The sequence below is a fragment of the Theropithecus gelada genome, chromosome 7b (assembly GCF_003255815.1).
Source record: "Theropithecus gelada isolate Dixy chromosome 7b, Tgel_1.0, whole genome shotgun sequence".
Classification (NCBI taxonomy): Eukaryota; Metazoa; Chordata; class Mammalia; order Primates; family Cercopithecidae; genus Theropithecus; species Theropithecus gelada.
In genome coordinates, this window is record NC_037675.1 from 1064427 (window position 1) to 1084555 (window position 20129).

Genomic DNA, 20129 nt, shown 5'->3' on the forward strand with positions numbered 1-20129 from the left:
AGAGAAATGCAAATCAAAACCACAATGAGATACCATCTCACACCAGTTAGAATGGCGATCATTCAGAAGTCAGGAAACAATACGTGCTGGAGAGGATGTGGAGAAATAGGAACACTTTTACACTGTTGGTGGGACTGTAAACTAGTTCAACCATTATGGAAAACAGTATGGCGATTCCTCAAAGATCTAGAACTAGATGTATCATATGACCCAGCCATCCCACTACTGGGTATATACCCAAAGGATTATAAATCATGCTGCTATAAAGACACATGCACACGTATGTTTATTGCGGTACTATTCACAATAGCAAAGACTTGGAATCAACCCAAATGTCCATCAGTGACAGACTGGATTAAGAAAATGTGGCACATATACACCACGGAATACTATGCAGCCATAAAAAAGGATGAGTTTGTGTCCTTTGTAGAGACAGGGATGCAGCTGGAAACCATCATTCTTAGCAAACTATCACAAGAACAGAAAACCAAACACCGCATGTTCTCACTCATAGGTGGGAACTGAACAATGAGATCACTTGGACTCGGGAAGGGGAACATCACACACCGGGGCCTATCACGGGGAGGGGGGAGGGAGGAAGGGGGAGGTATTGCATTGGGAGTTATACCTGATATAAATGACGAGTTGATGAGTGCTGACGAGTTGATGGGTGCAGCACACCAACATGGCACAAGTATACATATGTAACAAACCTGCACATTATGCACATGTGCCCTAGAACTTAAAGTATTATTATAATAATAATAATAATAAATACATATGCCAACCAAGTAAGTTAAAACTTGTTTCCCTATGTACCACTGAGATCATCGCCAACACTTCACACTTGAATCAAAACTGCTCAAGGCAGTGAGAATCGTTAAGGGTTTTTGAGCAAGAGACATATCTTCATAGATGAGCCTTATAAAGATCACTCTAAAGGAAGAATGGCAAGTGGATCGGTGGAACTAAAGATGGGGCAGAAGAACCAGCTAGGAAGTTGCTGCAACAATATCCACAAGAGATGACCAGAATCTAAACTAGTGGGGCAAGCAGCAGAGACAGAAGGAGGGGAACTCACATATAAAACAGGAAATGTAGATAGACAGATTCCCCAAGACTCTGGAACTTGAGAAATATCCCTCTCCTACACCCAACACACCCGGGTACACATAATACACACAGGGAAGCAGAGATACTCATACATTCATAATCTCTACTGAGGTAGACAGAATTAGATGAGACAAGGCAGGCTTAGATTAGAACTCACCTGACATGTTCAACAAAAGTTAACTGTTGCTACTACTACTAGCACTATTCTTCAAACTTACATCACTTCAATTCAATATCCCAGATCTGCTTTCAACAGCTTTCTCCTACAGAGGTATCACAAAAGGATACATTACTGTACATATTGTATGTTACCCTGAGGGTTGGCTTGATATGAATTCTGTGTTGAGGAGGAAAAGCATTATCCGTGCCCCCGCTACCCACAGCCCAACGACATCCCACCAAATATATACCATATTCCTAGCCCAGCCCAACTTTCCCACTTCCCTTACCTTGGCTTATTCTGAGGCAAGGCCTTAGCATCAACTGCAAACGTTTTGGAAACAAATATGATAACTGGAGCAGTGTCCTCACTTCCACATTTCATAAAAGCTAAACAAATAGGAAGTAAAAATGTCACTACTTTTCCCATTATTAAAAGAATAGATTTTCTGGAAAACAAAATGTTTAGAACATGGCATCATCTAAATATATCAGAAGTCCACAACTTTTTCCAACTATGATAAAAATTTTAATTAGAAAAGGGTAAGATTGCCAGGAAAGAATAGCAGAGCAAGGTCAAACAGAGTTGACAGAAATAAGGAAAGAAAAGCAAACAAATTTGACAGGGTGAGGGACCTCATATGAAAGCTAAAGCTATGCAATGAGGTTAACCACCTATTATAAGCACTCATACATTTTTCACTGTCAAGTACAGAAAATATAGAATTGAGGAATGTTACCAAAGGCCAACAATCAACAAGGTAGCTTGTTAACAAGATATATAAAAATCAATAGCTTTTCCAATCCCCCACAATAACAAGTTAGAAAATAAAATGGACAACAATACTGTATTATGATATTAACAAATTCTTAGAAATAAATTAGGATTCAATAGTATTAAAATACCCAGTTATCCCTAAATACATAAATTTTAACACAATTTCATATTAACATATGAACATTTTCCTTAACCCATATTGGAGGTAAAAAAAATTGATTAATGAATTTTTTTAAAACAACTCCATCACCTAACATTAAAATAATTTGTATACAAAGAATTCAATAGTAAAATTTAAAGAAGAAAAAAGAAAGCCACAGGAAGTAAGAATGAAACATGTATCAGAAGTCTTTGCCAGTGGAAGCTTTAAATGAGGAACAGAATGACATGCCCTGACTTATATCTTAAGAGGATCACTCTGTTTTGTCTACAATATTGAGAAAGCACTAACCGGAATCAAGAAGCAGGGATACTAGTTGTTTTTTTGTCGTTGTTGTTGCTGTTTGTTTGTTTATTTTTTGAGTCGGAATCTCACTCTGTCACCCAGGCTGGAGTGCAGTGGCATGATCTCAGCTCACTGCAACCTCCCCCTCCCAGGTTCAAGCAATTCTCCTGCCTCAGCCCCCTGAGTAGCTGGGACTACAAGCACGTACCACCACACCCAGCTAATTTTTGTATTTTTAGTAGAGACGGGGTTTCATCATGTTGGCCAGGATGGTCTCGAGCTCTTGACCTCATGATCAACCCGCCTCAGCCTCCCGAAGTGCTGGGATTACAGGCGTGGGCCACTGTGCCCGGCCCGGCCAGGATACTAGTTGTTAAACAATTAAAATAACCAGGTGAGAGATGGTGGTTTCTTGGCTCAGGGAGGCAGAAGTGAAAACATTGGGAAATAGTTGAATTCTGTATTTAAAAGGAAGAATAAACAGGATTTGCTGATGGACTGGATGTTGGAGCATGAGATAAATACAAGGGCCATAGATGACTCCAAGGTTTTTGGACTGAGTAAATGAAAAGATTGAGGTGCCCCTAACTGAGATGGAAATGACTAGGTGAGCAGACTTGGGGATAAGATAAAAAGCCCAGTTTGGGATATGTTCAGTTGAGATGCTTCTTAGACAACACAGTGTAGAGGGAGTTCTAGATATCAGTCCAGAGTCCAGAAAACAGACATGCTCTGAAGATACACAATTGTGTGAATTATGAGTATGTAGTTGTCATTTAAAGTCTTGAGATTGGATGAGATTATCAGAAGAGGGATGGCAGGTAAAATAGATGAGGATCAAAGACTTGAACCTTACTTGGGGCACCCCAAAGTTAAAAAGCCAGGGAGATGGGGAGGAATCACAAAAAGAGATTATTAAGGATAAGCAGCCAGGGAGACACAAAGAAAAGCAGAAGCAAGGGAATGGAAGCAATGGAAGCCTAGAAGTCAAGGGAAGAAAGTGCTTCAAGGAGGAGGAGTGATCACCTGTATCAAATGCTAGTGACAGACCTAGTCCTATGAAGACTGAAAACTGGCCATTAGATTTAACGAACCAAAAGTCGAAGTGATGCCAAGAACAACAGTGTAGTGGTTTGGGGGCACGGTTACAAAAGCAATAGAACTGGAGGAAAAGAATTAGAGAAAAGAAAATTCGTAGAGACAAATTTCATGGAACCTACAAAGTCCAGAATGGGAGCTTCTTTTCTCATGAGGAGCATGTGTACAGGAAGTTGCTGGTCTCTCATCCTATTGGCTGAGCAAAATGGCTGTAACAAGAAAACCTTTGGGGGGGGGGTGGGAGGCAAAACTGGTGAAATAGTCATTTGTGAAACTGTTCATCTGTGGAAGTGGACATTTGGCAAATTGGCCATTTAGCAAACTAACATTCAGCAAATTGGCCTAGAGCAGCCAGGATGGAGGACAGTCAATGACATGGTATATTCCAACAGGTCCATCTTTCCTTACCTGCTTTCAGTGCTTGAGTTTCTGGTGGAAGAGAGTCAAAAGTTTGTGATCCTGTACACATCAGTCTCTCCACTCTCTCGGCTGTAATATCAAGGGGACTAGGAAGTTTCTGACACACCATCGCTGAAGTCTGTTGTTAAGGACTCAAAACCTTGAGCCAGTGCCTCCCACCAAGGCGAAGATTCACTGTATGCTCTAAATATTGAGGTAACAAAGTCTGTCCATACAGAAAATGCATGTGTTATATGGCAACACTGCTTTATGCATCACATCTCAAAACATGCACACAATTTCAGGGAGTTCACAAACTCCTAAAAGGCCAAAAAGGATCCTCATGACAGATACTTTAACACTGAAGCCCATGGAACAAATGAGAACAGAGCTTAGCAGGTTGGCTACTGGTGACCTTGAAACAGTTATCTAACACAAACATCTAAATCATGTACTTATATTTAAATCTTAGTGTAAACATTTTTATTTTTACAGATTACTAAATAAACACAAAAGGATTGTCTTTCTAAAGAAGTTGATTAGTAATGTTAAAACAAATTAGTATTAGTGTATTAATTATTAAAGTATCAAACACAGTTTCACGGTAGAACACTAAATAAGCAGAGAAGACTTATTTTGGATTGAATGTTATTTCCAGAGAATTTCCTGGTTGCCATAACGCATTGTTTCTTCTTGCTTTATCAAAACTATTTCATTAAAAACCTGTAGAATAAACAATACCAAGAACAGCATGGGATATGGGTAGCCACTGACCGCAAATGGCATTGATCTGAACTTTAGGGTCTGAATGTCGTGCCTCCCGGGCTCCAATTTTTAATCCTACAGAAGTCACTATTTTATCAATTTTGTCTTTGTCCCTATAGTAAACACAAGATTGGAGGGTGAAAATGTCATATGCACATATAAACAGGCAGTGGGGAAAAGGAACCCAACATTATTTGGCATATTTTTACCCTAATGTGTTACTTTTTCAAAAAAAGCTAAAAATGACTGAAGGGAATCCTGCCACAGAAAAAGCCTCCTCAACCTCTACTCTTACACTTTCCAGTGAATCCTTCTTTAAGACTTCCCAGGAAGTACTTCTCCCCAACCTCCTCAAGCAGACTATATCAAGTGGTAAAGCAGTCTTACAAATAAGTGCTAACAAGTCATTATTCCACTTCAGCAATAACTTAGAAAATGAATGCACTAAAGCAAACTTATACCAGAAAAGTTATTTCCCAACTTCCCCATTAATGATCCTAGCTATCAAGCACCTTTTCTACTTTAATAACTATTTTTTAAACCTGAGTTTGCATGCACGAAGGTCCAATGTTTCTTTCTATCCTTTTATCTCTTCACCTCAGCACTCTATAAAATATTGCTGTCCTGTCCCTCCAATATCACCCTTTAGCTGGGTTACATAGACTTCTTTAAATTGCTTCCAAGCCCTGTAATCAACTCATCTGTGGAAGCTCTGTTCACTTTCTCAGTCCATCTCAGCTTTCTGAAGTACCACTCATCAAACTGGAAAGTGAGACAAATTATACTGCCTAAAGATGCCTAAAGGTAAACAATGTTACAAGACTCTTACTTTTTCAAGACAGCATCATACAAACTCCATATATTTTCCAGGATCAACTGTACAAATAAAGGTTTCTTTCCTTTGGCCTGTACAAAAGAATATACGGGCTTAAGTTCCTGAGCATTTAATAGGCATTTATATATTCCTTCTTGACATGTTTTTATTATCAATATGTTTCATTTCTACTTGAAAATATTTATTCAAAAATAAAGTAGATGAAAGTAGTTATAAGAACACACTAAACAGTCAATAATCCATAATTAATAATAATCCACTGTTCTTTCCTCTGGGAACCACAGACTTTACAAGTGACATGACCATTCGTGGGTCATATTACCATGGCTGCCATCAAACAAATACACACAGCACCCAAGCCAAGAGCTAAAACTTCACTCTGCACGTGCAGGCTCTTTCCATGGACTTCAGTCTAAAATTACGTTAGAAGAAACATAAAGCATTCTTAAACACATTTCTAAAACTTCACAAGGGTAGGAAAATTTTGAAAATCCAAAAAACCCCATCATTTTTCTCACCAAACTATACAACAAGTTACTAGCAAGAGCACCTTGAGATGTATACTCTCCCATATACATGAGGTGGGATAAATTAATAAATTCATACCTCCTTTCTGAAGAACTACTGGCAACAGTATTAAGAAATGAAAAGTCATTGACTTAGAATGCTCAGTTTAAAAAAACTCACCATGAAGACATAAAACTTATGTCCAAAGATGTCTATCATAACTCTACTTACAATATCAAAGCATTTGGAAAAAAAACTATTTCCAATCTTAAGAGAATGATTACATAAATGATAGTGCTCTCACAAAATAAAATAACGGGGTTTACTGAATTATTTCATATAATCATCATAACTATCCTATCAAATAAGTGATATTATCTCAATTTTACAGATGAAATAACTGAGATAAAAGTCATAAAGCCAATAAGTGGTGGAGCCAAAATTCAAACACAGAGTCAACTCTCAAGGCATGCTCTTTCCCACTTAGCTATATTTACTGCCTTTAAAATATATTGTTTATAAAAAAGCTTTTAATGGCAAGGGAAGATGTTCATGATACAACAAAAGCAAAAAGGCAGCTACATTGTATAAACAGCATAATCTCAACTGAGGGATGTATATATCCATGTAAAGAGAATGAAAAAAATTACAATCATCTACTAGCAGTGCTGGCTTCGATTTTTTTGTTTGATGTGGCTTTATACTTGTGAGTACTTTCTAAAAAGCAATGTATGATTTTCAATGAGAATAAATTTATGAAATGCTGGTTTTTACATTAAAAAATAAAGCTCCAAGGGGGCGCGCCCAAGATGGCTGAATAGCAACAGCTCCAATCTCCAGCTCCCAGCATGAGTGACACAGAAGACGGGTGATTTCTGCATTTTCAACTGAGGTACCGGGTTCATCTCACTGGGGAGTGATGGACAATCGGTGCTGGTCAGCTAGTGCAGCCCAACCAGGAGAGCTGAAGCAGGGTGAGGCATCCCCTCACCTGGGCAGTGCAAGGGGGAAGGGAATCCCTTTTCCTAGCCAAGGGAAACTGAGACACACGACGCCTGGAAAATTGGGTAACTCCCACCCTAATACTGCGCTTGACCAAGGGTCTTAGCAAATGGCATATCAAGAGTTTTACTCCACACCTGGCCAGGAGGGTCCCACACCCACGGAGCCTCCCTCATTGCTAGCACAGAAGTCTGAGATCTAACAGCAAGGTGGCTGTGAGGCTGGGGGAGGGGCGCCCACCATTGCTGAGGCTTAAGTGTGTAAACAAAGCCACCGGGAAGCTCGAATTGGGTGGAGCCCACCTCAGCTCAAAGAGGCTGGCCTGCCTCTGTAGACTCCTCCTCTGGGGACAGGGCATAGCTAAACAAAAATCAACAGAAACTTCTGCAGAGGTAAATGCCCCTGTCTGATAGCTTTGAAGAGAGCAGTGGATCTCCCAGCACGGAGGTTGAGATCTGAGAAAGGACAGACTGCCTGCTCAAGTGGTTCCCTGACACCTAAGTAGCCTAACTGAGAGACATCCCCCACTAGGTGCAGATCCACACCTCACACCTCACACGGTGGGGTACACCCCTGAGACGAAGCTTCCAGAGCAAGAATCAGACAGCAACACTCACTGTGCAGCAATATTCTATATTCTGCAGCCTCCGCTGCTGATACCCAGGCAAACAGGGTCTAGAGTGAACCTCAAGACGTACAGCTGAGGGTCCTGACTGTTAGAAGGAAAACTAACAAACAGAAAGGACACCCACACCAAAACCCCATCAGTACATCACCATCATCAAAGACCAAAGGCAGATAAAACCACAAAGATGGGGAAAAAGCAGTGCAGAAAAGTTGGAAATTCAAAAAATCAGAGCGCATCTCCCCCTCCAAAGGAATGCAGCTCATTGCCAGCAACGGAACAAAGCTGGATGGAGAATGACTTTGACGAGTTGAGAGAAGAAGGCCTCAGTCAATCAAAATTCTCAGAGCTAAAGGAGGAACTACGTAACCAGTGCAAAGAAACTAAAAACCTTGAAAAAAGAATGGATGAATAATCAAGGCAGAGAAGACCTTAAAAGAACTGATAGAGATGAACACCATAACATGAGAAATATGTGACAAATGCACAAGTTTCAGTAACTGACTCAATCAACTGGAAGAAAGAGTATCAGCGATTGAAGATCAAATGAATGAAATGAAGCGAGAAGAGAAATGTGGAGGAAAAAGAGTAAAAAGAGAAAAAAAGTAAAAAGAGTAAAAAAAGAAATGAACAAAGCCTCCAAGAAGTATGGGATTATGTGAAAAGACCAAATCTACGTCTGATTGGCGTGCCTGAAAGTGATGGGGAAAATGGAACCAAGTTGGAAAACACTCTGCAGGATATCATCCAGGAGAACTTCCCCAACCTAGTAAGGCAGGCCAATACCAAATTCAGGAAATACAGAGAATGCCACAAAGACACTCCTCAAGAAGAGCAACTCCAAGACATATAATTGTCAGATTCACCAAAGTTGAAATGAAGGAAAAAATCTTAAGGGCAGCCAGAGAGAAAGGTCGGGTTACACTCAAAGGGAAGCCCATCAGACTAACAGCAGATCTCTCAGCAGAAACTCTACAAGCCAGAAGAGAGTGGGGGCCAATATTCAACATTCTTAAAGAAAAGAATTTTAAACCCAGAATTTCATATCCAGTCAAACTAAGTTTCATAAGTGAAGGAGAAATAAAATCCTTTACAGACAAGCAAATGCTTAGAGATTTTGACACCACCAGGCCTGCCTTACAAGAGATCCTGAAGGAAGCACTAAACATGGAAAGGAACAACAGCTACCAGTCATTGCAAAAACACATGAAAATGTAAAGTCCATAGATGCTAGGAAGAAACTGCATCAACTAGCGAGCAAAATAACTAGCTAATATCATAATGACAGGATCAAGTTCACATATAACAATATTACCCTTAAATGTAAATGGACTAAACGGTCCAATTAAAAGACACAGACTGGCAAACTGGATAAAGAGTCAAGACTCATCAGTTTGCTGTATTCAGGAAACCCATCCCACATGCAGAGACACACATAGGCTCAAAATAAAGGGATGGAGGAAGATCTACCAAGCAAATGGAAAACAAAAAATAGCAGGGGTTGCAATCCTAGTCTCTGATAAAACAGACTTTAAACCATCAAAGATCAAAAGAGACAAAAAAGGCCATTACATAATGGTAAAGGGATCAATTCATCAGGAACAGCTAACTATCCTAAATATATATGCACCCAACACAAGAGCACCCACATTCATAAAGCAAGTCCTTAGAGACTTACAAAGAGACTTAGACTCCCATACAATAATAAGGGGAGACTTCAACACTCCACTGTCAACATTAGACAGATCAATGAGACAGAAAGTTAACAAGGATATCCAGGAATTGAACTCAACTCTGCACCAAGCAGACCTAATAGACATCTACAGAACTCTCCACTCCAAATCAACAACATTCTTCTCAGCACTACATCACACTTATTCCAAAATTGACCGCATAGTTGGAAGTAAAGCACTCCTCAGCAAATGTACAAGAACAGAAATTATAACAAACTGTCTCTCAGACCACAGTGCAATCAAACTAGAACTCAGGACTAAAAAACTCAATCAAAACCGCTCAACTACATGGAAACTGAGCAACCTGCTCCTGAATGACTACTGGGTATATAACGAAATGAAGGCAGCAATAAAGATGTTCTTTGAAACCAATGAGAACAAAGATACAACATACCAGAATCTCTGGGATACATTCAAAGCAGTGTGTAGAGGGAAATTTATAGCATTAAATGCCCACAAGAGAAAGCAGGAATTATCTAAAATTGACACCCTAACATCACAATTAAAAGAACTAGAGAAGCAAGAGCAAACACATTCAAAAGCTAGCAGAAGGCAAGAAATAACTAAGATCAGAGCAGAACTGAAGGAGATAGAGACACAAAAAACCCTCCAAAAAATCAACGAATCCAGGAGCCGGTTTCTTGAAAGGATCAACAAAATTGATTAACCTCTAGCAAGACTAATAAAGAAGAAAAGAGAGAAGAATCAAATAGATGCAATAAAAAATGATAAAGGGGATATCACCACTGACCCCACAGAAATACAAACTACCATCAGAGAATACTATAAACACCTCTACACAAATAAACTAGAAAACCTAGAAGAAATGGATAATTTCCTGGACACTTACACTCTTCCAAGACGAAACCAGGAAGAAGCTGAATCTCTGAAGACACCAATAGCAGGCTCTGAAATTGAGGCAATAATTAATAGCCTACCAATCAAAAAAAGTCCAGGACCAGATGGATTCACAGCCGAATTCTACCAGAGGTACAAGGAGGAGTTGGTACCATTCCTTCTGAAACTATTCCAATCAATAGAAAAAGTGGGAGTCCTCCCTAACTCATTTTACAAGGTCAACATCATCCTGATACCAAAGCCTGGCAGATATACAACAAAAAAAGAGAAGTTTAGACCAATATCCCTGATGAACATCAATGCAAAAATCCTCAATAAAATACTGGCAAACCGAATCCAGCAGCACATCAAAAAGCTTATCCACCATGATCAAGTGGACTTCATCCCTGGGATGCAAGGCTGGTTCACCATACGCAAATCAATAAACGTAATCCAGCATATAAACAGAACCAAAGACAAAAACCACATGATTATCTCAATAGATGCAGAAAAGGCCTTTGACAAAATTCAACAGCCCTTCATGCTAAAAACTCTCAATAAATTCGGTATTGATGGAATGTATTTCAAAATAATAAGAGCTATTTATGACAAACCCACAGCCAATATCATACTGAATGGGCAAAAACTGGAAGCATTCCCTTTGAAAACTGGCACAAGACAGGGATGCCCTCTCTCACCACTCCTAGTTTAGAAGTTCTGGCTAGGGAAATCAGGCAAGAGAAAGAAATCAAGGGTATTCAGTTAGGGAAAGAAGAAGTCAAATTGTCCCTGTGTGCAGATGAGATGATTGTATATTCAGAAAACCCCATTGTCTCAGCCCAAAATCTCCTTAAGCTGATAAGCAACTTCAGCAAAGTCTCAGGATACAAAATCAATGTGCAAAAATCACAAGCATTCTTATACACCAGTAACAGACAGCGAGCAAATCATGAATGAACTCCCATTCACAATAGCTTCAAAGAGAATAAAATATCTAGGAATCCAACTTACAAGGGATGTAAAGAACCTCTTCAAAGAGAACTACAAACCACTACTCAGTGAAATAAAAGAGGACACAAACAAATGGAAGAACATACCATGCTCATGGATAGGAAGAATCAATATCGTGAAAATGGTCATACTACCCAAGGTAATTTATAGATTCAATGCCATCCCCGTTAAGCTACCAATGACTTTCTTCACAGAATTGGAAAAAACTGCTTTAAAGTTCATGTGGAACCAAAAAAGACCCCGCATTGCCAGGACAATCCTAAGCCAAAAGAACAAAGCTGGAGGCATCATGCTACCTGACTTCAAACCAAAACAGCATGGTACTGGCACCAAAACAGAGATACAGACCAATGGAACAGAACAGAACCCTCAGAAATAATATCACACATCTACAGCCATCTGATCTTTGACAAACCTTACAAAAACAAGAAATGGGGAAAGGATTCCCTATTTAATAAACGGTGCTGTGAAAACTGGCTAGCCATAAGTAGAAAGCTGAAACTGGATCCTTTCCTTACTCTTTATACAAAAATTAATTCAAGATGGATTAGAGACTTAAATGTTAGACCTAAAACCATAAAAACCCTAGAAGAAAACCTAGGTAATACCATTCAGGACATAGGCATAGACAAGGACTTCATGTCTAAAACACCAAAAGCAACAGCAACAAAAGCCAAAATTGACAAATGGGATCTAATTAAACTAAAGAGCTTCTGCACAGCAAAAGAAACTACCATCAGAGTGAACAGGCAACCTACAGAATGGGAGAAAATTTTTGCAATGTACTCATCTGACAAAGGCTAATATCCAGAACCTATAAAGAACTCAAACAAATTTACAAGAAAAAAAACAAACGACCCCATCAAAAAGTGGGCAAAGGATATGAACAGACATTTCTCCAAAGAAGACATTCATACAGCCAACAGACACATGAAAAAATGCTCATCATCACTGGCCATCAGAGAAATGCAAATCAAAACCACAATGAGATACCATCTCACACCAGTTAGAATGGCGATCATTAAAAAATCAGGAAACAACAGGTGCTGGAGAGGATGTGGAGAAATAGGAACACTTTTACACTGTTGGTGGGACTGTAAACTAGTTCAACCATTGTGAAAAACAGTGTGGCGATTCCTCAAGGATCTAGAACAAGAAATACCATTTGACCCAGCCATCCCATTATTGGGTATATATCCAAAGGATTATAAGTCATGCTGCTATAAAGACACATGCACACGTATGTTTATTGTGGCACTATTCACAATAGCAAAGACTTGGAATCAACCCAAATGTCCATCAGTGACAGACTGGATTAAGAAAATGTGGCAAATACACACCACGGAATACTATGCAGCCATAAAAAAGGATGAGTTCGTGTCCTTTGTAGGGACATGGATGCAGCTGGAAACCATCATTCTCAGCAAACTATCGCAAGAACAGAAAACCAAATACCACATGTTCTCACTCACAGGTGGGAATTGAACAATGAGATCACTTTGACACAGGAAGGGGAGCATCACACATGGGGTCCTATTGTGGGGAGGGGGTAGAGGGGAGGGATAGCATTAGGAGATATACCTATTGTAAATGACAAGTTAATGGGTGCAGCACACCAACCTGGCACATGTATACATATGTAACAAACCTGCACGTTTTGCACATGTACCCTAGAACTTAAAGTATAATAAAAATAAATAATTAAATAAAGCTCCAAGAAAAGTATCCTTTGAGGGTATATGACAGAATTCCTACACCACCTCTATCTACAGAAGAAGGGGTTTCAGGGAGCATCCACCTCTCCTGATCTACACTGCACAATGACCAGCATGCAGTGAGATAAGGCTTCAACTGAGACTAGGACAGTTTGAACCATACAGGGATGTCTAGAAGAGACATCTCTTTATGGTGACAGAGACAAATAAATGCACGGCACAAAATGTGTGTCTTCAGGTGCCCAAGATCTAAGATTTTTGGTCTTCTAAAAAAAAAAAGAAAGAAAATAAAAAGCAGTTCTTTGCTCACTACACTTAAAGGAACTAAGAACTCTATATGAACAATACCTGTATATGAGAGTTGTAAGCCTTTCCCAATTATACACAGTAAAAATGTCCCTCATGAACTCAGCTGCATAAATTAAAGCTGAATTATATTTATGAAAGATATTACACGATAGATTTTCATAGGGCAAGAACACGACCAACAGTCAAAAAGGATATACACCACATTACCTGATCACCCTTCATGATCTTTTTAGCCTTCATATTTATATAGTAATCTCCCCACAAGGTTTTCATAAGAACTTCCTTTTTGATGTCAATTTTTTGACTGTAGATTCTGGCAAAGTGCTCAATTCTGAAAGAAGACCAAATGTTCACATTATTAATAACAATGAATAGCATAGGTAACATTTGAACATTTCTGTGACAGGTACTGTTCAAACTTCTTTACACGTGTATTACTAAACTTAATCCACTATCCTACAGAATTTCCCCATTTTACAGAAAAGGGTAATGAAGCACAGAGATATCACACACGGAAGAAGTGAGGTGGGGATTTAAAACCAAGCGGTCTGGTTCCAAAGCCCATGTTCGGGTCTACACTAATTGGTAATACATGCTATAGCTTTGTTTCTTAATTTTACACGTGTAAAGCAAAATAAAACTATGGAAAAGAAAATGCAAGCTCCAGTTGCTTGTCACAACTATGCCAACAATGAAGCTTTATTTCAGCTACTCACTGCTATAAGTGACAGTTGCTTACAAATGAGAGAAACTCTTGAGACACAACCTGCCAAAACAAGGTTTTTATTATCCTAGATTAATGGTAAACATACACACACTGACTTAACTCTCATCAGCCCACAGAGAAACCAGTTACCACCATGGTCTACAGTCAGAGGAGGACAGTCAACAACAACTAAGGGTGCTATATATAGCATCTACATCATCTGGATAAAGCACCCAAGAAATACCTTTTCTTTAGAGAACAATATAATTTAATCTAAGATTTGAGATGAGAATTTTCAAAGTACCAGCATCTTAAAAGGTGCTGCTCAGGAAAAAAAAAAAAAAGAAAAGGATATCCCCAGTTCTTTTCCACACCATACTGAAAGCCCAACCTAATGCAATCACACAAGAAAAGGAAATAGAAAGTATACTAATTAGAAAAGAAGAAATAAAACTATCTTTGTTCACAGGTGACTCTTTAATCACTCCTCCACAAATGAACACAATGTGAAAGGCTGCCAACCACTGGTAGAGTTCCTATGCCTCAAAAAGAAAGCAGGCTCTGCCTTGCTGCCTATCTGTGGATCGCTAAAAAGAGTCAGGCCTCCTCCTGGCTTCCTGTGTTTCTGCACACCCAGAATGGCGCACAGAGCCTTACTTGCAGACGTTAAGTCAGGATACCCTTATCTCTGCAGCTTTTCATTTATCAACACCCAGTTTTGCTAGGCAGGCTGCAACCTGCCATGCAGATTTGCAAATCCAATTCAGGACCTACAGGCAGGTCCAAGGTCTACAGGTGGAAGGAAACAATAGGAGGCAACCACTGTGGACTGACTTCCCAGGCATTCTCCAACCTAACTGTAGAAGGGAGCCCTATTCTTTAGCAGTGATGCTCCCTGGGGCCTCAATAAATACAGCTGAAGCTTTGCTCTCCACATTGGCAACTTGGGTCTCTTCTTAGATGGTTAAAACCGGAGCTAATGACTGAGTGATGAACACATGAAACCTGTGACATTTTCTTTCTTTTAAATTTGAATTACTTTTTCACCTGATATAGAACGAATTTTTGTCTATCCTTCACTGATACTTAAATTCTGACTTTAATTATTCTATTCATATGGTTCATCTTCCTAATTAACCTGTGTAGATCTCCCCCACACCAAGTGCCCGCAGAGTTCCACTTATAGTTCTATTTTTGTCTCATGCACTTTGTTGTTATAATTGATAGTTAGTCTCTTCACTAGTAAATGTGTCAATTATCTATGCGAAAATGATCCTTATGCCATAATTCATTTACCGTAAATCCTATTTTATTGTTAATATTGCCAAACCTCTCTTTTCATTCATATTTGGTTGATATATCTGAGTCAAAGCTTTGGTATGTAGCTTCTGTCCATTATGCTTTATGTTTATCTCTTTTATTTATCAAACTTCTGGATTTATTTTTTTAATGAAATTTCCTTTCTAAAAAATATCTCCTTAATAGAGGATTTCATATATTTATTGGTACAATCCTTTATTGGTACAACTGTTTTGATCAGTTAGATTTCTAGTGTGGTTTCTATTCTTTCAGGATTTTAAAAAAATGTTTTGTGTTACCCAGACTATATTATACATTCATTTATCTTTTATAATGACATGCCAGATAAACATCCTGCTCTTAATTCTGACAGTGGCAAACTTAAAGATTTTTATAAACAAACACTCTGAAACCTCCATCAAAATCATAAATTATAGTAAGACATTTGCCCATTTGCTTAGGCTAGGCTCTTCTAGTCCACCACATAAAATATTCACACATGTGTACACACACGGGTACATAAATCTTTCAAAATCTTGCTTCTTATCCTTTTCATTCTTTTTTATTCCATAGTCACCACAAAATTTGCTTAACATCAACCCATTCCCCATTACTGCTAGTGTTTTTATTAATTTTTGTCATTAATCAGCTACAATTTTTAAACTGACAATTTCTAGCACTTCTCCATTCTTGAATTCTATTTCAATTCCTTTCCTCCACAGAGTAACTGCAAACAAGAGTCTAAGAGACCTGCAGACCGATTTATATTCCAAGACTATTGATCTATTTGTTGCCTATCTTCCTGAACGACAACTCAGTCAAGTATGAAATTACTGAACCACACACCCTTTTGCCCTCCAAGCTACGAAGTGGGTTACTGTTAACTATAGAATTCTAAAACACAGTTACACAAAGACAAGTAAATCTATTACAAAGAGCTTTTCATTGTCTCTTCTCTCCTGTCCCTATGCTATAAGGTTGGGGACTCATTTCTATGTATCTAAAACTAGAACTTAGATTCTTGCTGCTACCCATCCAAGTCAATGTGTTTCTGCTTTTCAGAGCAGACTCTCCCAGATTAACATCAATTAACAGGATAGATTTAGGCAGAAGACCTAGGTTCAGCCTCTAGTTACACTTCTTAATCCTTTCCCACTGCAGAGAGTTTATAGAACCATCTTGCAAATTCCACCTTTTGTGACACATGCAGCTGTCAACTTGGTCTATTCACTGACATTTTAGAGGAAAATGGGAAGGAAAAAGTCTCTGGTGCTTTCATTTCCACCACTGCTTTCCCATAAATTCACATATCAACTTGTTGAGAACAGACACTAGCCGATCTCTAAATCTGACCTTGTCTAATACAGGGGAACATTCATTTATTGGCTGATAGTATCCAAAAATATCAAAAGTAAATGCTATGTAAATTACCCTTATTCTATCCATTCAACTTCCTCTCCATTCCTTTTCCTTCCACAATAAATTTCCCCCAATTTGTGTGATTTAGACTAAAATTAGCATAAAACATTGAATTACTTATGAAAATCACTGCAAGAAAGGGACAAGCCTCCCACCTTGTGGTTTACTAGCAGAATGCTCACAAATCAGGAAATCAACAGGTCTGACCCTATTACACGACTGAATGAATCACTGTGAATGAATCTGAAGAAAGTCTTGAAATCATCTTAGCCCAATATTCTTGTTTTTTCAGATAAGTAAACTGAGGTCTAGAAAGGTGATAATGACAACTCATCAACCATATATGAAAAGTGCAAATTCTCAGCAGGTTCACAATTTCTATTTTTATCATATACATATTACCTCAATTTATTTAAGCTCTAGTATGATCTTTCGGGCATCAAATGGACTAAGGTATCTATAATTTATTACAAACAGAAAATTATGATATTATATTACACTGCCCTGCCCAAGACAAAATCTGGTCAAAGGGAAATTGAAGAACAATTTCCAGTAAAAAGGAAAATACATTTTAAAAAATGAAGCCAGAGATTTGTTAGGCTACTCCCAAGCCTTGCATTCTAGTCAGCTCCTGATCCTTTCTTTCTTTCCAATTCTAAGTCATACTGATACATGTTTCATGAAGAGACTGTTTTCTCCTTGTGCATCATTTCTAGTTCTACAATCCCTGCAACTTACATGCAATATTAAGCGCACAACTAAAGTAAAGGTCATTATGGTCCCACTATTATTTATCCAAACCACAGACACTTTTCTCAAAGTAATAATTTTTTAACTACATTTGGATTTTTTAATTCCACAAGTCAGAAATTGATGTAGTCAAAAAATGTGATCAATTACCTACTCCATTCTGAAATCCAATGTCACTGTCAACATGGCCTCAGCATGTACAAATTCAGAAGAGGCAATAAGAAGAAATAAGGATCCTTATACCCCATAAGGCAGACACCAGAGAAGAACCATGTCAAAAAAACACATGCTTCAGAGTCAGGCAGACTTTAATCTTAATATCAGCTCTGCCTCTTAGTAGCTGACTGATGTTGAACAAAAGATACTCAATGTTCTTGAGACCTAGATAATAAATAGTAATATCTATTTCAAAGGAGTGTTGTCAGAATTTGGTGAAATAATTTAAATAAAGTGACTAACTCAATATTTAGCATATGTACATCCTCAATAAAGCTAGACTAACTTTTGCTACTGTTGGTATAAAAGTTAATATAAATATATAAATATATTTGTTCAGCTATGTGTAAATAACTTTAGGAAGATAAACAAAAAACTGACAGGAAGTAAACTGAGCTAAGGAATAAGGTAGGATCCTTTTGTGGTATACATTTGAATTTACTCAAGAATAAAGTTAAAGTTAAAAATCAATTGTATATAAAATCTATAAAGAAATGCAAGACTGGCTCAATATTCAAAAACATCAATGTAATATACCATATTAACAATCTAAAGAAGAAAAATCATACAAATATATTAATATAGAAAAGGTATGTGAGAAAACTTGACACATTCATAATAACGACTTTCAGAAAAATAAGAATATTAGGGGGCTTCCTCAACTTGATAAAGGACATCCAAAACCAGTCTGCAGCCCTAACATTATTTCTAAAGGTGAAAGACTTAATGCTTTTCTCCTAAGATCAAGAATAAGGCAAGGACGTCCACTCTCATCCCTGTCAGTCAAATAGTGCTGGAAATTCTAGCCAGTGCAATCAGCAAAAGAGAAAACAGCATGCAAATAGAAAAGGAAAAAATAAAACAATTCCTATTTGCAGACATGATTGTCTCATAGCAAATTCCAAAATAGCTACAAAGAATTTCAAGTGAGTTCAGCAAGGTGACAGTACACAAGATCAACATTCAAAAATTAATTGTATTTCTATATACTAGATGAATGTGTGAACACCAAAATTAAAAATATCACTTATAATCATTCAGAAAAATGAAAAATTAAGTGTAAATCTAACTCAACATGTATAGCACTTATATGCTGAAAACTATAAAATGCTCATAAAAGAATTTTTAAAAATTTTAAATAAATGGAGAGGCATAGTGTTCATGGAACAGAAAAGATTCAACATAGCAAAGATGTCAAAATTCTCCCCAAATTAACAGGTTTACCAAGCAATTTCCATCAAAATCCTAGCAAGATGTTTTTGCAGATATAGGTAAGATTACTATAAAATCTACATGGAAAGGCAAAGGCCTTGAACAGCAAAGTAATTTTGAAAAATAAAAATAATGTGGACAGAAATAATCTACCTGATTTCAAGACTTATTTTGTAGCTACACTAATCAAAATTATGTGGTACTGTTGGAAAGACAGACACATAGATTAATGGAACAGAACAAAACACTCAGAAACAGACCCACACAAGTATGCCCAACAAAAAACTGTGCATTTTGACAAAGGCACAAAAGCAATTCTATGGAGAAGAGATAATCTTTTCAACAAAGGGTTCTAGAGTAAATGGAAATCCATAGGTCCTCTCCCACCACCAAAAGAAAACCTCAACCAGGGGCGGAGCAAGATGGTCGAATAGGAACAGCTCCAGTCGCCAACTCCCAGCGCGAGCGACACAGAAGACCGGTGATTTCTGCATTTTCAACCGAGGTACTGGGTTCTTCTCACTGGGGAGTGCCGGACAATCGGTGCTGGTCAGCTGCTGCAGCCCGACCAGCGAGAGCTGAAGCAGGGCGAGGCATTGCCTCACCTGGGAAGCGCAAGGGGGAAGGGAATCCCTTTTCCTAGCCAGGGGAACTGAGACACACAACACCTGGAAAATCGGGTAACTCCCACCCCAATACTGCGCTTTAAGCAAACAGGCACACCAGGAGATCATATCCCACACCTGGCTGGGAGGGTCCCACACCCACGGAGCCTCCCTCATTGCTAGCACAGCAGTCTGCGATCTACCGGCAAGGCAGCAGCCAGGCTGGGGGAGGGGCGCCCGCCATTGCTGAGGCTTAAGTAGGTAAACAAAGCTGCTGGGAAGCTCGAACTGGGTGGAGCTCACAGCAGCTCAAGGAAACCTGCCTGTCTCTGTAGACTCCACCTCTGGGGACAGGGCACAGTAAACAATAACAGACTCAGCAGAAAGCTCTGCAGACGCAAACGACTCTGTCTGACAGCTTTGAAAAGAGCAGTGGATCTCCCAACACGGAGGTTGAGATCTGAGAAGGGACAGACTGCCTGCTCAAGTGGGTCCCTGACCCCTGAGTAGCCTAACTGGGAGACATCCCCCACTAGGGGCAGTATGACACCCCACACCTCACAGGGTGGAGTACACCCCTGAGAGGAAGCT

At 38.8% G+C, this 20129-nt stretch overlaps 1 protein-coding gene across 1 annotated transcript in view; it reads right to left on the bottom strand.

Annotated features, from left to right (window-relative positions):
• Positions 1 to 20129, bottom strand: part of LOC112629132 (elongation factor-like GTPase 1) — a 124463-nt gene that overhangs the window by 80848 nt on the left and 23486 nt on the right. Inside the window, 5 exon segments of the mRNA XM_025392621.1 lie at positions 1563 to 1662; positions 4002 to 4124; positions 4734 to 4870; positions 5587 to 5663; positions 13539 to 13662. Coding sequence (XP_025248406.1) covers positions 1563 to 1662; positions 4002 to 4124; positions 4734 to 4870; positions 5587 to 5663; positions 13539 to 13662 — 561 coding nt within the window.